The sequence below is a fragment of the Neopsephotus bourkii genome, unplaced genomic scaffold (assembly GCF_033783945.1).
Source record: "Neopsephotus bourkii isolate Nb327-2 ecotype Australia unplaced genomic scaffold, CSIRO-AGI_Nbou_v1 NB_1037, whole genome shotgun sequence".
NCBI lineage: Eukaryota > Metazoa > Chordata > Aves > Psittaciformes > Psittacidae > Neopsephotus > Neopsephotus bourkii.
This window is the reverse complement of record NW_026901526.1, coordinates 1,055,603-1,079,154: the sequence shown is the minus strand read 5'-3', so window position 1 is coordinate 1,079,154 and position 23,552 is coordinate 1,055,603. Positions and strand designations below refer to the sequence as shown.

At 42.8% G+C, this 23,552-nt stretch overlaps 2 protein-coding genes across 6 annotated transcripts in view; one reads left to right on the top strand and one right to left on the bottom strand.

The window, feature by feature from the left end:
* Positions 1 to 4,060: 4,060 nt before the first annotated feature.
* Positions 4,061 to 23,552, bottom strand: part of TRMT10A (tRNA methyltransferase 10A) — a 286,742-nt gene continuing 267,250 nt past the window's right edge. Inside the window, exons 1-8 of one of the 5 annotated variants that reach the window (XM_061360931.1) lie at positions 15,701 to 15,853; positions 14,036 to 14,337; positions 12,870 to 13,032; positions 11,353 to 11,424; positions 10,823 to 10,897; positions 9,735 to 9,884; positions 8,415 to 8,520; positions 4,065 to 4,822 (exon numbers count right to left, since the gene is read on the bottom strand). In XM_061360931.1, the coding sequence (XP_061216915.1) occupies positions 4,656 to 4,822; positions 8,415 to 8,520; positions 9,735 to 9,884; positions 10,823 to 10,897; positions 11,353 to 11,424; positions 12,870 to 13,032; positions 14,036 to 14,337; positions 15,701 to 15,766 (1,101 nt within the window). In that variant the 5' untranslated portion in view covers positions 15,767 to 15,853 and the 3' untranslated portion in view covers positions 4,065 to 4,655. The other 4 variants (XM_061360934.1, XM_061360932.1, XM_061360933.1 and 1 more) reach the window with 4 other exon arrangements.
* The window catches only part of MTTP (microsomal triglyceride transfer protein), a 28,540-nt gene continuing 25,422 nt past the window's right edge, over positions 20,435 to 23,552 (top strand). Inside the window, exon 1 of the mRNA XM_061360928.1 lies at positions 20,435 to 20,594. Within this exon, the coding sequence (XP_061216912.1) occupies positions 20,534 to 20,594 (61 nt within the window). The 5' untranslated portion in view covers positions 20,435 to 20,533. The remainder of the gene's footprint in view (positions 20,595 to 23,552) is intronic.

The window sequence follows — 23,552 nt, the reverse complement described above, 5'->3', positions numbered from 1 at the left end:
TTAGCCAAGCCTCCCAGCTCAGAGTCCCACCCCTTAGTCAAAGTGCCAGAATGAAAATAAACCACCCACCTGCTGAAATCTCACCCTTCATAGTGCTTTTGTCTCCCTTACTCCTTTGTCACACTCTTCTCCACCGTTTTTATACCCTCCCTAGGGCTGTCCTCAACATCGCGGAAGAAAGCAAAAGCCTTGGCTGGAAGGTGTCCCCTGTTTCCACCTCTCACGGAGGCTGCCTTACAAACCTGCTGCTCCCATTGACACTGCAGCTGCAAAGAGAAAAGGGAAGAGTGGCTCTTGAATTCATAGCAGCAGGGATGCAGTGAGAACATAAAGGTTTACTTTGTATTTGGTGACACTCCTAAGAGCCCAGTTAACACATTAAAACATGCTGTTGTGCAAGCTGCTTAAGAAGCATACACTGGCTGTGGCTGTGCCTGTCCCCAGTCCTGTAGTTTCAGAGTCCAGGTACTCATTAGTCTGTTGGAATGTTTCAGTGAACAGTGACCAAGGCCAATGTGCTGATCATATCGATGACAAAAAGTACTGACGGAGAAGGGGCATGAGAGGATGCACGTTTCTTACCATGTGCAACACCCTGCTCCATTTATGAGTGATTGCCTGACCCATGGGTTCCATGGACATCCACCAGCACAGGCTCATCACTGCTCCTGTGCCAGTGTACTTGCGCTCACCTGGCACAACGTCCTGGTGTGAGGGGTTGGGTGGAGATGAGCACTGCGTGCCTCTGCTGCGCATTTCAAGCCTCATCCATTTTCAAATTATGCCACGTCGTGGGTTGACCCTGGCTGGATGGCAGCTGCCCACCAAAGCTGCTCTATCTCTCCCCTCTGCAGCCGAACAGGGGAGAGAACGTATGACAAAAGGCACACGAATTGAGGTAAGGACAGGGAGATCACTCAGCAGCTACCATTAAAGGCAAAGCAGACTCAACTAAGGAAGTCAGTTTAATTTAAAAAAAGTGTACTGGAGTTGCAACCTCAGTGTAGCAGGAATCTCACTTCCGTGGGCAAAGCACCATTGGAAAGTCAGTATCTTCTACTCCTACAAGTTACTTTATACACTATTTATGCACTACAGTATGCATTGCAAGGAAATAAAAGCAACTGAAAGTGCCCACAAGCAGCACTGGTTGCTCAAGGTAGCCACTTCGTGGTGGAGCAGTACGTAGCTTGCTTCCATCCTCCTGTGTTTACAGCTTCCTCAAACTATATACGGAAAAAGTAAACATAACAAGACAAACAGGAATTGAAGTTTCCACTACATTTCACTCTCTGTGAGTTCACGTTCTTTACTTCATCGCCAGCATTTGGCTTCAAGCCATTTGGCATCAGCTTTTTCCAGGAAAAGAATCTTTCTGCAAACTCTTTAGTTCCACGCTACTAATTACCCGTCTCCTCTCTGGTGATTGTACGAGATCTGAGGGCTGTTAGTATTCCGTTCCGAACACTTACCACAGGGAGGATTGCGCACTCTTGAGGAAAAGGAATGCAAGTGTTGCTGCACTGGTGCCGGACAGCAGAGGGCATCACGAAGGCGTTTTGCAGTAAAGATGCTAAAAATACAGACCCGCTTTTCTCCCAACTTTTGCGTTTTAACTGGGAGGTGGGGGTCTCCTGAGATGTTGCTCTTTGATTCCTGAGCTGGGTATACAGTAAAGGCTATGCTTTAGTTTTACTGTTCACTTATACATTCAGAACCCAGTTCTTCAAACTGTGTTTACTATGGTTTGGCTGCAAAATAACTCATGGACAGATAGTGCCATATAGCCACACTCAGTAAACTACTGTTTACAGTACCACCCGCCGAAAAACGAGTCCGACCCAGAAGACCCCCTGTCCTTCCAGGTAACTCCCAGTTACCCCCCAGGGCATGACGTGCTGTGGTACGGAATACCTCTTTGGTCAGTTTGGGTCAGCTGTCCTGTCTCTGCTTCCTCCTGGCTTCCCTCCTCCCTGGCAGAGCATGAGGCTCACAAAGTCCTTGGCCAAACCAAAACATCATTGTTTTCAGCTCTGTTCCCAGCCTGAAAGTCAAAACACAGCCCTGCATCAGCTACCAAGAAAGAGAAAAATGACTGCTACTGCTAAACCCAGGACACCTGGTAATAGCTTCTTTTTCAAAATGTTTTCCAGAAAGGGAGAAAGAATGTCTCCTCTCAGCACTGAGAAACAGAGGTCCAGTGCAAGCAGATACACTGCTCCCAGAGAAGAAAAACAACTGCAAGCATGCAGTGGAAACAACAGACCTTCCCACCTTATCAGAAGTCTCTCCTGCGCAACAGCCACCCCCAAACAACAGACAGCCCTGTTTCCATGGACCCCCACCCCCTTCAGAGCCACTGAAGCATCTCCCACTCACCTTCACATATAGTAATAGGTAGTATGTAGATAATAAAGATATCTCTTCAGACTCCCTGTTAAAATAACTATACGCTCTTTGTATTTAATCCTCAAACAAGTCAACTAAACCATGCTGCAACAAAACGCTTTTGGGCCATAATCAGGTTGCCTCAATTGCATATAAACCTCTGTCCTCAGTGTTTCTTACCAGCTGTCTCTCAGCATCAGCCTGCATTAGCTGAGCCTGACAACTTAATTGTGTCTGAGGCTCACTACTGAACAGAATCAAAATGAAAACAACCACATTAACATAGTCTTTCAACAGCATGGTTCCTCCATGAAGCTGACAGGTTACTGAGAAAATATATTTGAGCCAAAAGGGTGGTAATTTGCAACAATAGCTACAATCAGTTTCATCTACTCAGCCATTTCCATTCCCAAAGCACCTATTTGCTAGATTTCTGAAATCAAAGCTCCCTCAAGGTCACTTCACCTACCCTAGTAGCAGAGGTAGAGCAAGGTTATTTTTCAATGTGTGAACCGAACCTCAGGACCAGAGTTAAAGTTACTTATGTTGGGAAGTGTCTCAGATATACAGTAACCTATTGTTCCAGCGTGAACTTTGCCATTCCCCAACACAAATGTTGCCCAATCCTAAACTTAACTTCCGCAGGTGTCTGCTGACACCTTCCCTGACCCCACCTGCTGCTGATCTTAAGAGAGTCTGAAGAACCTGAGGTTTAATAGGTGCTATGTGCATTAACATGCAGCATCTCCTCTGTAAAAATGTAACTCCTTGTAATTTCACTGCTTTACACATTTATATCAGAGAATCTATAATAGATGGTGGGTATACTTACGCTGCACTTTTTGTTACAGAAATAAAAACAGCAATGCTTTTATGAAAAAGCTGATCTAGTTTCTGGACCAAAAGCAATCACATTTACATAATGCTTAGCAAAACCCCCCACATGACTTGAGCAACAAACTACAACCTATACTTTAACCAGACAAAATTTTTCTACCACTATTTAAAAAGTATAGAGAGAAGTGCACTAAATGGATAAAGTCATATCCAGTTGGTTGCCAATCCTTTACAGACCACAGGGAGCTGCAGGCACCCCACGTTTTGGGTCTTCATTTGAAAACAGTAATAGAGGGAGAAATGAGCATGGATACAAACCAAGGAATACTTGGATCATCCCTCTGATTCTAGCCCAGCAAAGGTAACAGTTACAATGATGTGCTCTTACACTCTTCAGCCATCCTGAATGAAAGCTGCACTTGTTCAAAACCTGCAGATGCCTGGCTAGGCCCTAGAGCACAAAGGGATTGTGTAGGTTCAGAGAGCCAAAGTGAAGCCACACTTTTAAGGTGTTAATTTCAGTATTTTACAAAAGCACTTAAATCAGTTAGAAATAAGTTAAATCAGAACATCCAGCCAAGAGAGTCTATGCCTTTGTTGTTGGTTTTTTTAAATAGTTGTCAGACAATACAATACGTGTAAGATGATGTGATAAAACAGGTATACTGAAACCGAGTCAGTAAGAAAGAGTTCACAGCTCCAGGTACTGTTCTGAGGCTGTGTGATAATTTTCCTGAGAGAATCCAGAAGCAATCAAAAGTGACTGTGCACTCAGTGTGCACCATGTGCCAACAAAGGTGCATGATCTGCACTTATGCAGGCATTCATCCCACTCTAGCTGAAGTATATAGCATTGGCGTAACCCCACTTGTATTTCATCCACTGACCCGACTGACAGCTGGCATATGAACGAGTGTGGCACTGCTGACAAAGGCAGTTCAGTTGCTTGTCTGTTGAGATGCTCGGGAAAACTGAAATGTTTGTTTGAGTGCTCAAGCACACTCTGCTACAGGCAGTAGCGGTGCAGGTTTTGGGATCACAGCAATGCTTGCCATTCCCTGCTTTGAAGAAAACTTAAAGCAGAAATGGAGGAGAATGAATACATTAAAATAGTAACTACTAATGCTCTTGGGTAATACACTCAACTTGGAATGTATAAAACAAATATTAAAAAAAAATTAAATAGCTTCCTTGGGAAACAAAATAAATTCTGCATTTGACATTAATTTATTTATTTTTTTTAAGCTATTCATATGGAAGTTTATCTTCACCCTTCGTGCCCTGAAACAGCTCTGGGTCAACTATGGAACTACAGAGCATTGAGAGAATTCATGAGGGCAGGAGACAGTCTTCAGAGTGTAACTACTTCACGTCCCGGTTCTGTCTCATGAACTGAGTGTCTCATCTTTCCCATCATCTCATTCTGAAGCCTAGTTGTTCTCCGAGTCATTGTCTTCATCTTCTTTTCCAGACAGAGTATGTTTGGATGAATCACTGGCTTCTTCCAAAGGAACAGCCCCTTTCCGCTGTGGCAAGACACTGAAAAAGGCCTCCTTCCAGTCTCTCTTCTCCAGGTATGCAAGGATGATCTCAAACACTGCAACATCAAGAAAGACCATCAGCTCTTTTATGGGGACATAAGTGAAATTCTGACAGGAACACATCCTCAAATCCATCTTTACAGAGGTTTATGTGCACTTGGTTGTGACATCTTCAGAGTAAAGCTGATGAAGTACAGGCAGAAGCAGACAAAACAATTCTGCTACTGCTGCAGTGTAAAGTCAAAGCACACTTAGAGTCTCTGGTTGTAAGACAGTTACTACAGCAGTTCTTTTCTGCAGCGGCCCCAGTTTGAATTAATTTCTCTCGGGGACAGAGAGAATTGCTCCTCCCATCACCCCGCGTACTTCAGGGCTTACCAGTGCCTAATGCTTTCTGATGCTTGACAGGAATACTGCTGTGGATGTACTTTAGCAATGACTTTGTCCACTCGCTAACATACAGACAGCCGGAAGTCTTCCTAAAACCTGCTATAAATCAGCTTTCTCCTTCATTTCTAGCTGAGCTTATAGCAAAAATCCTTACTTATCTCTTATTCTGTGACCCTTTCTTGCTGTTTCTATTACACTAACCATACATTCCACCCTCATGTTTCAGCTGACAAAACTTTCCCTGATTGACAACCTATCCAAACTGCATTACATATAAAATTCATCAGCAAATTCTTACTTAGAAAAATCTTAGGCTACCTAAAAAAAAAACCCTCTCAACACAGATTGAGTGTTCAAACCCTGTGGCTCAGCAGCAGCAGGGAAGGCAGGAGGTGGCCCTATGTACAGCTGGTAAGCCAGACAGACTTGGATGGCAAATCTGCAACAGAGGGGTGGCTCTTCAAGGTTGAGGCTGTAGAAGCAGTGATAAACACCACTGGAGAATGCTGACTTCAACGAGTACACCCAGCACAAGCATTCTTGATGCTGAGTGACAGCATATGAGAGGATCAAAGGAGCTAAGAAGGGAGGAAAACATTACAGAGGTTAGGCAGGTGTGCAGAAAGGGAGAAGCAGCATGGATATCGCACCCATGAGAGTCAAGTTACAGAAAAGTGGCTTATTTAGTAGAGGTTTCCTGAAACCAGGTTTACTGGACAGCCAGCTGCTCTCTGTGACATGGAGATTGAAGAGCTGGCCATTTTACTAAGCAGGTTATTCACTTGAAACGTACTGCGAAGGTATGAGCTCCCAGAAGACTATATTCATATCCCCTCACAGAAAGCATCTGTGGCTTAGGAGACAAGTGAAGTATAAGGAGCATGTTTCTTTGCCCTTGCTCTAGAGCTTCCTTTATCTGCATAGTAAAGCCAGAATTGGTCGAAAGAGAGCAGCTTCCACAGCAGAATGGAGGCTTCTATGTTGCAACAGCAACAAAAGTCTTTTGCAAGGACAGAAAAAGGTAGTGGGAACAGTTGGTGGACATCACTCTAGAGGTGAATGAAGCAATACGGTAACATATATTACAAAGTAGTCGCCTCGGGATAGAAACCTGAACAGTAGAAAAGCTCTCTCAGCTACACTTGTAGTTGTGTTTTCCAATAGTGTTTTACACAGATCTCCATCTTCCAAGTTTTAGAATTCCAGATCAAGTTAAAAAAAAAAAAAAAGTCTCATCTTATAGTGCATTAGTTTTCTAGCATCAAATATTTCTCACACACACACATACACACACACATCCCTCATCCCATTTTAATGTGGCTATGCGGGCACTGAATTTTCTGTGGGAATACATGAAGACTTGATCCCAAGATAGAAGGATTATAAATCAGTAAGTAAAAAGCAACAAGTGAATTCACCTGTTAATGACTGTCAATCTCCCACCACCAGAGGGTCCATTTAATTAAAGTGCCTCATAGCCACAAGCAGCTCAGAGACAGTTTCTTCTTCTACAAGACTTCCCAAATTCACACCTACCAAAAGTAGTTCCACAGGGACCAGGAAGGTCCCAGAGTCTCATGTGGCAAGCCCTGCACTGTACTCTGCTAGCTTTCACTTCTGCACTGAAGGTAGGAACCCAGAGGCCAGAATAACCAAATCAAAAGAGAAAGGGCAATTACACAGTTCTACAAAGCAGCAAAATGCAAAAAAATCTCAGTGCAAATATCCTTCTCACCTAGCCAAATTTGAAACATGAGACTTGAGAAGCAGCTTGATTCTGTCCACCACACTCATGCCTCACTCCCTTGAAAGTTGGCCTTTTGGATTTAGGTTGTAAACTATTAGGATTACAAATATACACCAGAGCCTTAATTACAACAGTAAAAGGTACCTCTGCTTTAGGTGGTGGTGGACTTGGGTTCATTTTCCTGCCCCAAAATCTTGAGCAAAACACTATAATATTTATAGCCATAATATACTATTTACTCTAAAAAGGGTCTGTGCATTAAGAGCCTTTCATCTGCAATTTGAAATATTTTAGAAAGGCAAGGGAAAACAAGCTTACTCAAAATGAAATTTTGCCAACTGAATTGCAGTGAAAAAGGTGCCTAGATCTCTGGCACAAAAAACAGGCAAAAGACCATAAAGCAGATAAATGAAAGCCTCAGTGTAAGTAACTCAAATTATACCCAGTGCTCAAACAGCTACAACTCAACCTCAAGAAATGTTGACACTAGAGGTCAGTATAAGATAACTGCAGAAAAACTCTAGTAGAAAGCTCCAGCTATCATAACTCTTGACAAAGAACACTTAAAATCCTATTCTGCTCTATATAAAGCAACATTTATAGATCAGGTTTTAGAAACATGTAAATTCTTAAAAATACATGAAGTCTGATAATTTTTAATTCCAAAGATCCACTATATTCTCCTTCATGTTTACATAATCTTTATTGTCATGCATATACATACCTCATCAATCAATGGCATTTTAAGAAAAAGTTATCATCGAGCAATGTGTTACATAATAAAATGAACTTGAAATAAAGCAAGGTAAGAGAAAATAAGAAAATCCAAAGTGGGGCAAAATAAAGACTTGGACACCATGTCAAAAATCTCAATAGAGGTCTGAGTAGGCTCTGTTTTGCATGTATTTATACTAAATGACACTGAAAGCTAATCTAATGATAGAACTGACAGTTTAAAGGAGTAGGAGTCAAGACTTGTTTAAGCAATTGTATGCTTTTAAATCAGTTTAAAACGTGGTTTTAAATCAGAACCAGGAAACCAGGTAAAAACACAGTTATGAAAGCTCAGCAGATGGGAGTACTGGTGAGATGAGGTATGTCTACAGGTACCTAAGCAGTTAGTGCTGAAAGAAGGTGTACAAAGAGGGGAATACATCACATTTACCCTCTCCTGCGATAAAATTCGTGGTATAGTTTCCAACATTTTACACATTAAGGCTGGCAACAAGACCAGGATGGTAAGAATACCAAAATTATTAATGGGACAAGTCAACAGAATAGCGAGCACACTTTTAAGTGGCTAAGACATCATCCTTTACCCTAACCATATCTGAAGTATTCAAAGGCCAGGACAGTTTCTGTATCCCAAAGGCAAGTAGATTCAAGAAATATCAACACTATAAAAAAAAGATTTAGGCATCTGCACTACAGTGTACATTTTGAGGGTTCAAATTCTGAATATCCCAGGTATATTCCACAACAACATCATTATACTGTGATCTAAAACTTACCATGATTGACAGCTAACACTTTCCGACTCTTCATCTTGACAAAGTTTCCAAGGGGGAGCTGTGCATGACCAATTCCCTGCTCTACAGCCTTTTTGTAAGTAACTCCCTGTGAGAAAGACACCAAAAGAACTGGACTGAGAATCACCATTTCTGATCAGCCCGTACAGATTACTACAAGTACCATTTTTCTGGAAAGAATTTTGCCAGTGCTGCCACGATCTTGCTTTAGAAGATATTTATGAAAAGTAACTTAACCTGGTTACACGGTACTTGCTTCAAGGGCTACCTTTGGAAAACTTACTGCTTTGAACATGTCACACTGTGACGTATAGCCAGAAAGATTGTAAATAAAACTTGTTCAAGCAGCTGCAGCTATAGAATGCATCAGATATAGCCTGTTCTAAAGGTAAGTTTATGCTTAAGTACAAAGTTACTCATGTTGCAATAACTGGGTATTTTTTCAGAGGAAGAATAAAGGATAAGGAAATTTTGTTTGCTTTTTTAAGGTTGGCAACTTCTGTGCCAAAGACAGGCAAAAAAAAGCCCCTTGAAAACTATGTGAACACGTCATACCATAATGACTACATAAAGGATATGCTTCAACCTGCTCCTAGCCTTTAACTGTGGATTAACTGTTGGAAGTATCATTTGGTATGGTTTAAGATCCATTCCTTTTTTTAGCATCACATTGAAATATTAAACATGTCACCAGAAATTACATTGGAGTGTCTTTGAAGAAAAGCAGCAACAGTGCTTTAACTTCCCAGCTGAGTCCTCAATGACATTCCAGGTCCACACAGCACGATCCCACGTACAGGTATGGAATCAGATCCCTGAGGCATGTATGTTACTTACTAAGTCCTCCTGACAAGCAAACTTATTCAAAATGGACATTCAAGATCCAAGTGCTGCTCTTCAACTATATTTGGGCACATCCACATACAAGTGCATGCACACACACAAGTGCATGAACAGAAACCAAACCCTTCTGGCTGAAAATACGGCCCTCAGTAAGCTGAGCAGTGTTATTAATTCCATTCCTATATTTAAAATGAAAAGATAAAATCCTACAAAGCTCTGCATGTCTGCGCTCTGGAACCGAAGCTGCTTCTACCACTACAAGGTTTATTTCTCCCGTTTCTCCAAAATTTCTTTTCAAGCCTTTTTCGAAGACGCTTTCTTGTGATTGATTGTTGTTAGTTTACGCATGAACAGTGTTCATGTCAAGTAAGGTGCAAAAAAAAACCCCAACAACCCCAAACACCCCCCCCCCACACTTCCCCCAAAAAACAGCTGTAAAGAAGCAGACCCACAGTTTACCTTGTGGTGGTTGTGATCCACCAGTCCTCCAATGACATAGGCTTTCTTCTCATCAAGCTCACTGAGAACATCTGGGGAGTCTGAGGTAAGATATACTAGGTCTTCTTTCTTTATTAACTCAGTATAGTGCTCTGTTCTAATTTGAATATCCTCAAAAAAAGGTAGTTAAAAGAAGTTACATTTAAGTGATGAATTCCTGGGCAAGCTTTACAGACCCATGATGGAACTAGCAAACAGAAATCCAAAAGCATGCAGTCATTCCACATCCATCATTCATATTTAGGTATGTAGCACAGTGCAGACTGATTTCTGCATAAATAATCCACAGTCCCTATAGCACTGACTGTAAAAATCATCAGGAAATTTTCCAAAACCCCAAAAGAACTTCACAAATCTTTAAGTTCTTGTGACTCCCTTCAAATGTTATCATATTTCTCTTAGGGCCAAATAATTTTCAAGTCCACCTTTCTAAAAAAGGTGAAACCAGAGGTAAATGCTTAATTAACATTACTTGTTTGATAACAGTAATTTATGCTATGCTTTTGCAAAGCAGCTATCATGTAAGACATACTAGAAGTAGAAATGTTTTTATTTATGCAAAGTTGTCTTCATTTGAAGTTGTTGGAATGCTGGTTACTGGTTTAACGGGGAGTCACAAGGAAAGCCAACATGAATTTGCCCATAAGACAAGCTACTGCTGTAAAGAACACTTCAGTGTTAAGAGGCAATATAATGGAAGTAAAGGTGCATACAGAGAATCACATCATAGAACTAGAGAATGATTTGGGTTGGAAAGGACCTTAAGATCATCTAGTTCCAACTCCCTGTCATGGGCAGGGACACCTCACCCTAGACCATGTCGCCCAAGGCTATGTTCAACCTGGCCTTTAACACTGCCAGGAATGGGGCATTTGCAACTTCTTTGGGTTTTAAAGTCTTATTTTTTGCCAAGAAAAAAAAGAGTATTGTCAAGACAGACAACTGTGAGAGCTGCCTAAATCAAGTAGTCTTCCTTAGTCTATCAACCTAGTCAGCAATTATAATTAACACTTCTTTCTCTCTTTCTCCAGAAATAGTCAGTTATTCACCTTCCAGTTCACCCATCCTTTGTTACTTTCATTCATGTTGCTCTTCAATTGTCCTCCATGGCTGGTCAAGTAAAACTTCGAAAAGAACAAACAAGAGGTACAAAATAATGAAATGTTAATGTCAGTCGTTTCTTCACAAGACTTTTTCTATCCTTAAATATTAGCTAAAACTCTTCATTATTTTAGCTGAAAATGGTACTAAGATGATATTCACGTAGTTGTTGACACATTTAAAAGAAAAATCAGTCCCTTTTTTCTTTTAATCCATCCCACATAAAACTGAGTATCAACAGAATCTTAGTGGCATCCAGTATCTGTCATTCTTCATCTGCATGCACATACTTTTTAATATACACAGGGATTTTTATAACATGTGGGTTGAAAACTTATCTGCTACAATAGAAGTAATTTTCTTATTAAAAAGGGGCAGCTTCAATATATTTTTTCTACTACAGTTCTCACCACTTAGGCCACAGCTGCCTTCCTCACGTTCTTTGTACAGGGCAATAGCTCAGTTTGTTTAAACATACCTGCACAGGATGAAATGCTTTGCGGTTTTCTGCGTAACATCTCTGAATTTGCTTGTGAAGCTTCTTAACATCCTGTATACAACACAATTTGTTTTTTACATAGTCCTTCAGACAGACCACCACAAAATGCTTTACCACGAGCCAGTCAGAAACTAGAGAGAAAAAGGAAGGTTTTAACTGGCAAAAGAGCCTTCTAAGAGTGTGTGGACATCAGAACCTGAGAGAAAAAAACAGCCATTGTGAAGAGGTTATGCTGACAAGAAACCACACATATCTTCTACAAAGTGTACTTAAGACACCTTTATGCATGTAGTTGATTTACAAACAAAATGAACAAACATCCCTGGGATTTAATTATATGCAACAACATACTCAAAATTAATCTGAAGGATCAAGCAGATTTATCACTGTGACAATACTCATCTTTCACCAATAATACAAACTTAATAATAGCTTATATTTAACAAAAGTAAATCTACGTAATTAACCTGAAGAACTCCAGAACAATGCAGATAATTTAGTGGCTGACACTGGCATTTTAACCTGATAATTTGCACAACAGTTAACTATAACTATTTAAAATGCAGACAACTTAACTTTTAGTCAATTATGGGTTTTGTAAGGTACGTACAGAGTTTTATTTTCAGTGCCCCAAAAGCAGTGTTTTGTAAATGTAACAGATTCCCATTTTAACATGAATCATCATTATATTGCTTTGACTCATGTAATACTTTCAGAATGTTTTGATATGTCCAAAGGATTTCAAATAAACTAGACTTCATCACTACAATATTGCAAGTTTCTGTACCTTCAATATTGTAGTGATAGATACTAGAGAAAGAATGTAATTTACCCCATTGCTAAAGGTCACAGCCATCTTCACCTACATTTCACCCTTCCTGACCACCTGCAGAAGTGCTATTTTTTCTATTAGGCCTAAGAGGGGCTCTGCCTGACAAAACACACGTTACCAATGACGAATACAGTAGAAAATGCTCAGTCAGCTGTGACTATCAAGGGGGACTTCTGGTCTCCTCTAGGGCACTGCTGAAGGGCTCCTCAGGGAACCAAGTTCCAAAATGCCAACTGGAGCTTCCCCAAAATTCTGAGTTGAGTGGCACGAGCCCCTGTTAGTACTACACACGCTCTGCAGGACACTCAACAGGTAGCTAGATGGGCTTTGCAAATGCTTGAATTCAAGCAGTGTTGCAGGGCAGCGAAGCCCCTGGGAGCAGCAGAAGGGCTCAGGGTAACAGGGAAGGGAGAAAGCCACCTCAGAGACCAAAGGCTGCACTCTTACAGGATACTGCATATTAGCATAGCTTATACAAAGATATATTTCAAAGCCTAAAAAATTCAGCAACTGACATAAACAGGTCTGGGAGTCATCAGAATCTGAAACATGCTAACCATCCTCCGCAAGCTGCTCTCCAGGTTTTGTGCTCTAACACAGCTGCACCAATGCTGTCACTGGAGAATCTTTCAACACTTGTATGTGACGGGTGAATTTCTTTTACCTTTAGCACCATCAGGTCATCAAAGCTGCAGTCCACAATGAGGCGAAGTGTACTAGGAACAACTTCCCTTCGCACACGCTTTCTGTCATTCCCTTCATTATTGGAGTCCAACTTTGACTGACGTTCTTGTTTTCTCTTCTGGCGTTTTTCTTTTCGTTTCTGCCTAAATAAGCAAACAAGTAAGTCTTCAAAAACTACAGCCAAATCTGCTGAGGAACGTGTCACATACATAAATGCACATTTCGACGATCAAGGTGGCTGTTCCACAACTGTGGTGGTTTAAACTTGCCCTGTTGCTTGCATCTGTGTTAGACTGATAGCAGCACGAAACACATACCCTGTCTTTGTAAAGTTCTGTATATACCTACAGCCATCTGACACAAATTCAGTCAATAGTGAGTGTCTCATCGATTTAAGGGTACTTTCAGTCAGGTCTCATAACAGAAACAACCAAAAAGATTGCCAAAACTGCAGCATCACAATGTGGAAGGAAATTTACCTCCTGTTTCACTGAACGGTTTTCCAAAGGCTTCTGAAGTAACTGTTTCTCCCCCCCTGTTCCCCTGATGGAAGTAGGCAGTTGGAAGATCAAATTTCAGAGCCAGCAAGTCACTCTCTTGGAAAAGAGCACTTTGCATTCAGCAGGACAAGAATAAACCACCTCAGCCCATTTAGCAGGTATGTTTTTTCTCAACATGATAAACTAGAAACTCAGCATCTCCCAAAACTATTTTAATAGATTGTAAGTCAACATAACTTACAGCACAGAACTTCATGTGTCAGAAGAAATCTGGTTTTATTCACTGTCTTTGTAAGATTCACCAAGTCTGACAGCACCAGGGAAGGAGGGCATTCAGAAAGGAACAGGGCCACAAGTTACTCCTTTCTTCTGACAAATCAAAACCATGCAAGTTTAAAACCCTCCTGATATCCTCTTCAAGTTGAGAAACACCTCTAGTATGAAGGAAAGATGCTTACCTTTATAACTTCTTCATATGCAGATGGAGTAGCCTGTGACTACTGCTTTAAACCTGTGGCGTGGGAGAAAACTGGTTCAACTGCCTTGGTCTGCTAAAGCGATCTACGCTCAAATTCTACTAACACATCATTATTATTCGCACTACAAACTACACATGACCCTAGAAAAGCTATTTTGCAAACCATACCTCCGTAGATCTTTCTGTTCTTCCCACTGTTTCTGCTTCAACAGCTTCTTCCTTTGCCTCTTGGACAAGAGCTCAAGGCATTCTTCCTTGTTTGAGCCTGTCTCCTGTCCCTCTACTGGACTGACACTGGACTTCACCTTTTCTTCCACATCAGGAACTTTAGGGGACATGGTATTTTCTGTTGGCACCTCTGGGCTTTCTGTTGGTGCTTCTGATGACATTAGCTTCTGAACAGGTTTACTGATTGGTTTCTCAACAAGTGATAAATATTTCATTAAAAGCAAACTTTTCCTTTGTTGATTCTGTAATAACCAAAACAATAGCATGAGTGTTATTAACAAGAAGTTCAACTAGAACAAATATCCCTCTATACCTACCATAAACCTGAAAAAAGAAAAAATAGTAAGATATAGCCTTTTTTGTTTGTTTAAAGCTAGGTTAGTGTCTCTGCAAACTGCAACATATAAAACACTAAAGAGATTATAACCCATATTCAGATTACATCTAAAACTCTGCCTGCTACATGTGCACCTATTTAAAGGTTTTCAGTTAAAAACTTTGTGAAACACAACTGCATAAAAGTAGGGAATCGTAGTGGATTAGATGTAAAAGAAAAAACAACAACAGTACTATTATGCCTACAACTATCTCAACTACACAAACAAAAATTAAGAGGCTTCTTGTGATGTAACTGTGGCAGCATGTTAGAGAAACATAATTTTAAAGATACTAAAGCCATTTGGGGGAGGGGGGAGAACTGTGATCAAGCTGTACCCCTTCAGAATTATTTTTTATTTCTTCTGAAATCAAAGACATTGGCCAGCCACTGCAAGTGGACAAAACACAGCAAGTAAGGGGATGAACACACCAAACTGTTACTCAGCAAAACCTTCTGTGCTGGAACCAATTACAACTGTACCATGTCCCTCCCAATAGCAAGTATTGGTATTTTTTATACTAGTAGTTCCCCAAACACATGGTTTCCCAAAATTAACTACTTCACTAAAGAACTATAGCCACAATCAACATGCATTAAAACAAACAAACAAACAAAAAAAAAAAAATCCCCTGGCTTCTTTTGTAACAGAAGAGCTGGAAAACACACAAAACCCCAGAAAGCCAGAAGTGTTTTATCTAACATGCCCTGATTTCCATGTCTGGGGGTGTTAAGCCATAAGGCCCAGGGAGTGAGGATGGGTTTGGGTGCCAAACGGCAAGGCCTCGCATGGCACAGGTGCAATCTGCACCACCACAGCATGTACGCCCGGCACAGACCGAGTTCTATACATACATCTGTGGGTGTATATATAGACACACGCACACATCTATATATACACATACCCACACGTATCCATGTATACACACATTATATATGTAGTAACAGTCGCGTTATTTTTGCTCACGCGCCCGAGTACTTCGTAACTCAACATAATCCAAGTGCTGGGGAGAGGGAAGGGGGGGAGGGCCGTGACCCTGCCACAGACGGCAGCGACAGCCGGGCGTGTGGAGGGGAGATTATCACGGTCCCCAGGTCGTGTGGAAGCCGCCATCTTCCCCTCCTTCCCTCAGAGGCACAGCCGAGCCTGAACCCCGCTTCCCCCCCGCCCGTCCCCAACCACCAAGGAGTAGCAGACCTGGCGGCACAGGGAAGTGACTGCAACGTACCCACAGGGCCCAGAGGCAGGTAACGAGAGGCAGAGAAGGAGAACAGAACAAGCAACCGCGCCCCATCGCCGCGCACGCGCACCTTCCCCTCAGCCAAGACTACAAATCCCGGCGAGCAACGGGAAGCGGTGATGGACGCTGCCCCGGCGCTGAGGGCGGCACGGGCACGGGCACGGGCACGGGCACGGGCACGGGCACGGGCACGGGCACGGGCACGGGCACGGGCACGGGCACGGGCACGGGCACGGGCACGGGCACGGGCACGGGCACGGATTGTGGCACTTACGGGCCCATGAGCGGCTGGTAGCCGTGGCGAGACCCGTCACTGACTGTTCGGGCAGGCGGCTAGGGAGCTGCTCTTGCCCCGGTCCTGCTCGGCGCCGGGGGTTTGCGCTGATCGCTGTTTGCTGAGCCAGTTCTGGTTTCACGTGGGACAGCTTCCAGCCAAATAAACCAAAATTAAAAAGCTACAACCGTAACAAATGCAGATTAGCCATGTGTTGTGTGGGCTGCTCATCTTTACCTCATAGAATCATGTAAAGTCGTTTGAGTTGGAAGAGACCTTAAGATCTCCCAGTTCTAACACACCTGCCACGGGCAGGGACACTTTCCACTAGACCAGGTTGCTCAAGCCCCATTCAACCTGGCCTTGAACGCTGCCAGGGATCACTGCTTGTAACAGGCTGGCTGTCGGAGGCAGCTGCGGCCAGCCCTGCCATGCTGCCCTGCCATGACAGCGGTGTGAGTGACGGTGGACATAGGTGGTCAGGCTTGAGGGGTTTTCAGGGCCTGTCCTTGCAGGCAGGTACACAGGAGAGCTGACTGCTTTGAAACACCCTGTGCCAGGCCCCACAGCCTTCCTCGTGCCCCTGATGAGTGAGAGTCATGAAGAACACTGAGCTTCCCCCCTGCTTCTGGCTGTGGTGGCTCCACAGGATTAAGAGGAGCGAAAAGAAAACCTTATTTTTATCTGATGGTTTTGATGACACTACCGAGTTCACACAGGGGCCAGTGAAGTATTTTTAAGTAGTGGCATTCCTGAGAGCAGATTTCTAGCTCCAAAGGTCCCCCAGCAATGCCGTGTTCCCTCTGGCTCCTAAAAAGAGGTATGTGCCTTCATGCCTCATATTTTTAAAGGCCACTGCCAATTCACTTTTTAAACTCTGGTGTCAGTACTCAACAAAGGGAGACGTTCTTTTGCCTTCAGATGACTTCATGAAAGAATGCTGCCCTGGTACAGGAGCTCTGGAGACTGGGATTATATTGTATGAGAAAAATGTATTTTGGGCAGACTAAATATGTAGATACCCGTTTGCCCCTGGGTAGTGAGGCACATGGAGTTAGCAAACATACGAGTATGTGCTACCATAATACCCTTTTCATCTGCATCAGTGTTTATCTCAAGTTTCATTGGTTCCAGATATACACAGCCTTTCAGTTTTAGTGCTGGTTTCAGGTTTACTACGGCTGCGTTACAGTCACAAAACTATGGTGTCTCTACAGTAAGACACTGATCTTTAACTGCTGTTGGTATTTAGTATTTGCTGTAGTAGTTGATTTACTTTGTGATTCCTATTCCCTGCATTACTTTAAAAATAGCTAGATTTGCATTTGCTTTTGCTAGTGTCTATTTAAAACCTCACTCATGTTGCTATTAATATCTAGCTTTACACTCCAGCATCACACAAGTCCAAAAGCACCACTGTCCTTATGCAGAATCCTTCGTTTTCTTTTGGGCATTGAAATGCTACAGATCAGTTACCAGTAGAAGCCCATCCGCTTGCTTGGTTTTTTGGAAAAAAGCCAAAAAGCATCTAAAAAATATTCTCAATATTCAGATGTGCTATTTCTTAGAATGAAGAAAGTGCCTACACATTTTGATTTATAAATCTGATTTTCTCATATTGCACTTTCCAAAGCTAATCCAGACTCCAGTGCTCTCAAACGCTGACACAGGGTAATGCAACTTCTGCTGAAGTCTGCCAAGTGCCAAGTGGTGACAAAGCAAAATGATGCCCTGAACAGTTGCAAATACCTAGGAAGAGCTATCTGACTGAATTTCATTATTTTGAAAAGCCATGACATGACTTTTCAAGATGCTCGATCAAAGGGAGAGTTTCCTCCAGCAACAGAACAAACTCAATACCCCACAGTCTAAAACTGCATATTGAAGCATTTTGTAGAAACAGCACTGCAGGTTGAGAGGCAAAGGATGGAGAAAAGAAAAAATATTCTCCATGGAGGCCCAGGCGTAGATACTGGTATCACTCTCTGTGGGGCAGGTCCGACTGCAGCACTCATGCGAAGCTTAGGATGCAGGTGACACATACCTTAGTCAATATGACACTTCACCTTTAGGCAGTGGCTTGGCTGGGTGTCTTCTGCCAGTGGCAGGGACAGGTGGTGTCTTACTCACCAAAACAGCAGGAGCTGGAGCACACAGGTGCCAGTTGAAGAGTGAAGATGGACTGACGTACTTTGGTGCTCATAGCTGAAAGTTTGAGTTGAAAACTGAGATCTTCACAATGTTGCTGTGAAGAGAAGACAAAAACATTCTGTTGATCTCAGAAGATGTGAGGAAATCTCATCAGTTTTATTAGGTTGTATAAAGATATGAGCCTTATAGTTTGAACTCTGAAAAATGTGCAGCAACAGTAATACTTTGACCCCAGTACATATGCCAGCATGGCATGAAGTGTGCATTAGGAGCTCATTCTGCAACCTCTATGTGTAATGGACTTTGATGGGCACAACACTTCTTTCATTGGTGTAATTTGACTTCAGGGAAGTCACTGCTGATTTAATCTGGCCATAACTGAGATGAGGCTCAAGCCTCCTGTTTGTAAGACATTTGAGGAATATCCTTAGAATGCATTATGGGTATGTGTATAGGTGTATTTATGTATGTATGGAAATGTATGTACACTATTACTCTACAAGATGGTTACATCCTTAGTTCTGTAATTGGCACTACTATAGTGGTGTCCAAAAAGAGACGCTGATTTACCTCAGCACAGGATATGGCCTCTGATATTCTAGTGTCTAAGAGAGTCCCTTTCATTAATAGCATTATTGTAAGGAAGAAATAAATTTCCTGTGTCCCAAGAGCATAAGAAGAGGATAACTGCTTCTCTCCAGATTTCAGACCAACACCAACTCCTCCTCATGAGTGAAGTGTGAATATTGCATTTCCAAAGCAGCATCTATACCTCCAGTTTCCCTCTAGCCTGAGTTGGTTTTGCAAACAGCCTGGCAAGTTTCTTGTTTACCAAATGCAGCAAAAGGTTTAGCTAGAGTTCTCTGCCCAAGTCCCTTGAATTCAGGAGCATGTCACAGCCTATGCTGAGGAAGCAGGATAAATAACCACAAACTGGGCAGAAGCAGTAGCAGTCCCCATGGTTTCCTGCTAATCTCCTCCCTCCCATGTGCATGCATACTCACACACAACATGTGAAGAGCTCCCAAGCGGACTTCCACAAGGTGTGGAGATGAGCGTGAACAAGAAGCACTGGCATGGACCTGCTGTTTCCCACTGCTGGGCAATGACTGACATCCACAGTGCTCAGCTTTTCTTTTACCACAGGGCAACAAAGGAGTCATTTATACCACTCAAGGTGAAGGCTGTTCTCACTTTACAATCCCTTTACTAATACAGAGGAGCTGGTGGCAGTGATGGAGTGTTGGAAGCAGCTAAATACAGCTGGGGCTGCACTGATTCAGTTGGGGGGTTTGTAGCTCACAGTCTTGTTAAAACAATCTCTGGAAGTGGAATGGAGGAGCATGGTGATGGCTCACGGGTATGCCTCCTCTACAAGCAGGACCAGACCCTCCCTCCTCACAGAGCAAGGGAGGCTTTGTATGCTGGGGAAGGGGATGCAGGCTGTGACACCCAGGGTGTGCCAAGGAATTTAGGGAGGTGACCTACTGCCCCACAATCACCTAAGGGACAAGGAGGTCCTTTAGCAAGCCTTATGGCCCTGAGGCTTAGTGTGACATGGCCAGGGATTTAATCTCAAAGGAAATGGGGAAGCACATGGGTTAGTCAGCTGACAGTTTATCAGGGGAGGTGGTAAAGTGAGTGTGAGAAAAGGGAGAAATAGGGGTGAATAGGAGGGCTTGGTTTGCCCTTCTCCGAGACCCAGGCAAGCAGGTTCTCTTCACTGAGGTGGGATAGAATGGCTGGTTTATCTCACCTTTTCAGTCTCTAACCTCTGCCACTGCAACGATGTAAGATGGGTGCTGGGGCTGCTGGAAGAAAGAGAATCTATTTGGTAGGATACAATACAGCAGGAACTGACATGCATTTTAGTCTCTATAAAAAGTAGCATCACTTTTAGGGATAGTACTGATAAACTCTATATACTTTTGCTTCCAGGAAGACCTTTAAAAATCATCTGCCTCTGGGGTTGGTCACAGAGTTGATACAAGACAATGGAGACAGTGGTGAGGATCTGGCCCCTGGTAGCAACAGAACTGGTGGCCCTTTTGTTCAGAGGAGGAGTGATAGGATCTCCTGGTCCTGCCAGGACTGGAGGTGGGCTCCCCCATGCACAAATGTGTCTGTGTGGGTTTAGCATTCAAAAATGAAAGCTGAGGTGATTGATAAATGGGATAGAAACCACCAGTTACCTTAGTTCTTAATAATTAACTGGAAGTCCTTTGATGAACTTAGTACCTGAGTGTGGAATTTGGAATCTGACCTTTACTACATCTAGATAAACAGTGTGGCCAGCCCTGCGTCTCTCTTGGAAGGCACCCCTCCACTCTCAGCAGCTCACTTCTTGGAGGCTCTCACACTTCCATGCTGCAGTCAGAAGCTCACGGGAGTCCAGCATGATTCTTCTTACTGTGCTGTTCCTTTGCATCATTTCCACCTACTCAGCCTCTGTTAAAGGTAGGTCTGTACCGGGCTTGATTCAGTGGAGGCATAACCAGTATGTGTATGCAGGTCTGTTTTGCATCAAAAATTATCATCTTTACTTATCCATCCTTGAGTAATACAAACTCATTTAGTAATTACAAAGGTTTAGGCATTTGTGGCATTCATGTCAGCAGAGGGATAGAAGAGTCTGTTCTCAGGTGCACAGGGCTAGCAGTGTGAGCCAGGAGACTGAGGATCTTGACCTTGCTTAGTCAGGACATGCTGTGGGGGCACCAACTAGAAATAGACTATTCACACACTCAAAAGTTAAACAAACAGAAGGGCTTTGGTGGAGCGAAGCCAAGAAGTGCTCAGGGCTCTCCAAGTTTCAGCTTCTGAGCAGTTGAATCGGCTACCACTAAATTCAGTAACAAACATCCCATTAATTTCATGGGAAGCTTGCTCTGCAATAAATAATGAAAACCTGGATGTCTGCACAAGCTCTGAGCGCAGGGCTTTACTCAGGTGTGCTGACAAAGGTCAAGGGTATGAAATCTGGAGACCGCTCACTTCAGCCGTGGCAGTGTATGAAGCAAGGAAATGTGTCTTTAGTAGTGGCCCTTTGTGTACAACCTGACATTAAATTTAGAGGAGCAAAAACCTTAAAACATGAGCCAAACCCTAGTTTTTGGTTTAACGAGTATGTCCTTATTATGATGAGGAGCAGGGAGGGGGCATGCCATCCTGGGTTCAACTATTAAAAAGGCTGTAGAGGTGTTCTCATGGGTTTCTCCCTCTGCTCCCTGTAGAGCATCCAGGACACTGTGTCAGTGTAATCACACAGCAGCAACTTTCCTCCCTACGTCCATACCCACTTATGACAGGAGTTGTAAAGCAGAGAAGTTTGCAGCTAGTTCCTCTACCCATGAGTGTAATGCCAAGTAATGATTATGGCTATATACCAATGTGCCATATTTCTGGTATCTGCTTGTCCCAGCTTCTCCTTAACATCAGTTAAGCAAAGCTCTTCTTGGTATGAAGTAATATTTCCTTGTCACTTCACATCGCCAGGATACCCAGCAAGGATTTTCTCATTAATTAGTCCTCCCTTCAGCTCTGCCAGGTCTTCTCTCACTCTTGTGCAGGGAGATTGAGAGCTAATTTACTGGCCCAAGGCCCTAGTGCCTCAGTGAGACCTGGGATTAGGATGAGTGTTTTACCTTTCCACCAGGCCATGCTGTGTTTTGGAAATATGTAAGGAATATTCTTTTCAAGTCATCTAGATCAGCTCACATGAAAATTTTTTACTTCAGTTCCACTTGAAAAGTATGTTCAAAGAAACGGATGGGGTTTGCTTTTAAAGCTATCCGGTATCAGAAACAGTGGCAAATATAATTTATGAAGGTAGAGCTAGCAAGTAGTTAGAGACACACATGCTGTGCATGCCATATGTATTAATAAAAGGCACAGGGCTTGACAGCTGTCTCTACTCATGCAGTGTAACCTTCTGTATTATACAGTATCATGATTTAATTATAGACTTGGCATGTTACCCTTAATGACAGACACTTAACATTACTAGTAAAACTATGTGTTATGCACTCCACCTTGAAAGCAGGCACTTCTGACCCCAAGAGAGCATGGCCAATTGCAATTCTTATGTCCATCTCTCCTTCATTCTCAGTCAGTGGGACATTTGCTATCAGCTGAAATGGTAATTGCTGTACAGGCAGCATGGATTCCAGTGCTGTGCTGAATACAAAGGAAAGAGCTTCTAAATACAGGGTTTTTTTTTTTAAGAAAAGTTTCTATCAAAGGTGTAGGAATGTAACTTTTTAAATAGTACAGGTGTTTTCTTCATGAAAGATGGTATGAAAATTTAGTTATGCTGTTTTGAATACTGGTTCCGGGAAGTGACACTGTGTCTCTGTCCCTCAGCCACCAATATCCCCCTTGCCTCTCAAACTGACCATGTTATCCAATTGTCTCTCTTGGCTTCCCCATTTGCACTGGGGTAAGTGCTAACCCCTTGGGAACTGCTTTATCTCTGCTGCTTCTCTTATGATCCACTGCTGGCTTACCCTTTTCCATCAGTGAGACCAGTCTTGCAACCAAAAGCGTCTTCTGTCCTGGCTCCTGTAGTATTTTCCACAAATGAAATGGTGAAAGCTTTCAGAACTTAATCTTCTTCTAGCTCCCAGAAATACTCTGTGATTATTTATCTCTTCCATGACATTTGCAAGAAGCTGCTGTGTCATTTACTCACCTATTTCCTTTAGGAGGGAGAAGCTCTTTTCTACATGGGGACCAGCAGATGCTAAAAGGGAGGAAGAGGGAAGGAACACTTGAAAATGGGAAAAAGATCTATAGGTTGAGATGTGGGAAAAGGAAGTGGGTGGGTAAAAGATGCTTCTAACTGAAAAAAAGAAAGGGAGCAAAACCACAAACATCCACCTTAACTACTAAGACACATGTCTCTGAGCACCTGGATAATTTTTCTTGGACATGCTTACCCCCACCTCTTGTCTTCAGATGGGACTGTGTCACACTCTGTGTTTAGAAATCAGCTAGTGGGTGGCATTCATAAAACCTCAGCTGATATTAAATCATCAGCACTGCCATTCCTGCTGCAAATGAAGGACATTTTGAATCAGGAGGCAACCAGCTCCAAGGTACAGCAAGGAACCACAGATGTTCCAGAAAGGTGCAGCCACCTCTGGGCAAGCACTGAGCACACTCTGCTCTCAAGGGCAATGTAGCTTCAAAACTGATAGGATTGAGAGGAACTGGGGAAGGCGTTAGGAAATTCACGGTAAACTGAGGGAAGGGTTTTATACCTCTTGGTCACTTTGTTTTGAAGCAGCCGCACAAGACATGCAAACTCAGAAAAACCCTGTCATGCCAACATTAATGCTTTAGCCTCCCTGCAGAAAAAATATGAGCTGTACCTCATGCAAACAGGCTGCTCTCCCTGTATTACCAAATTTGCTG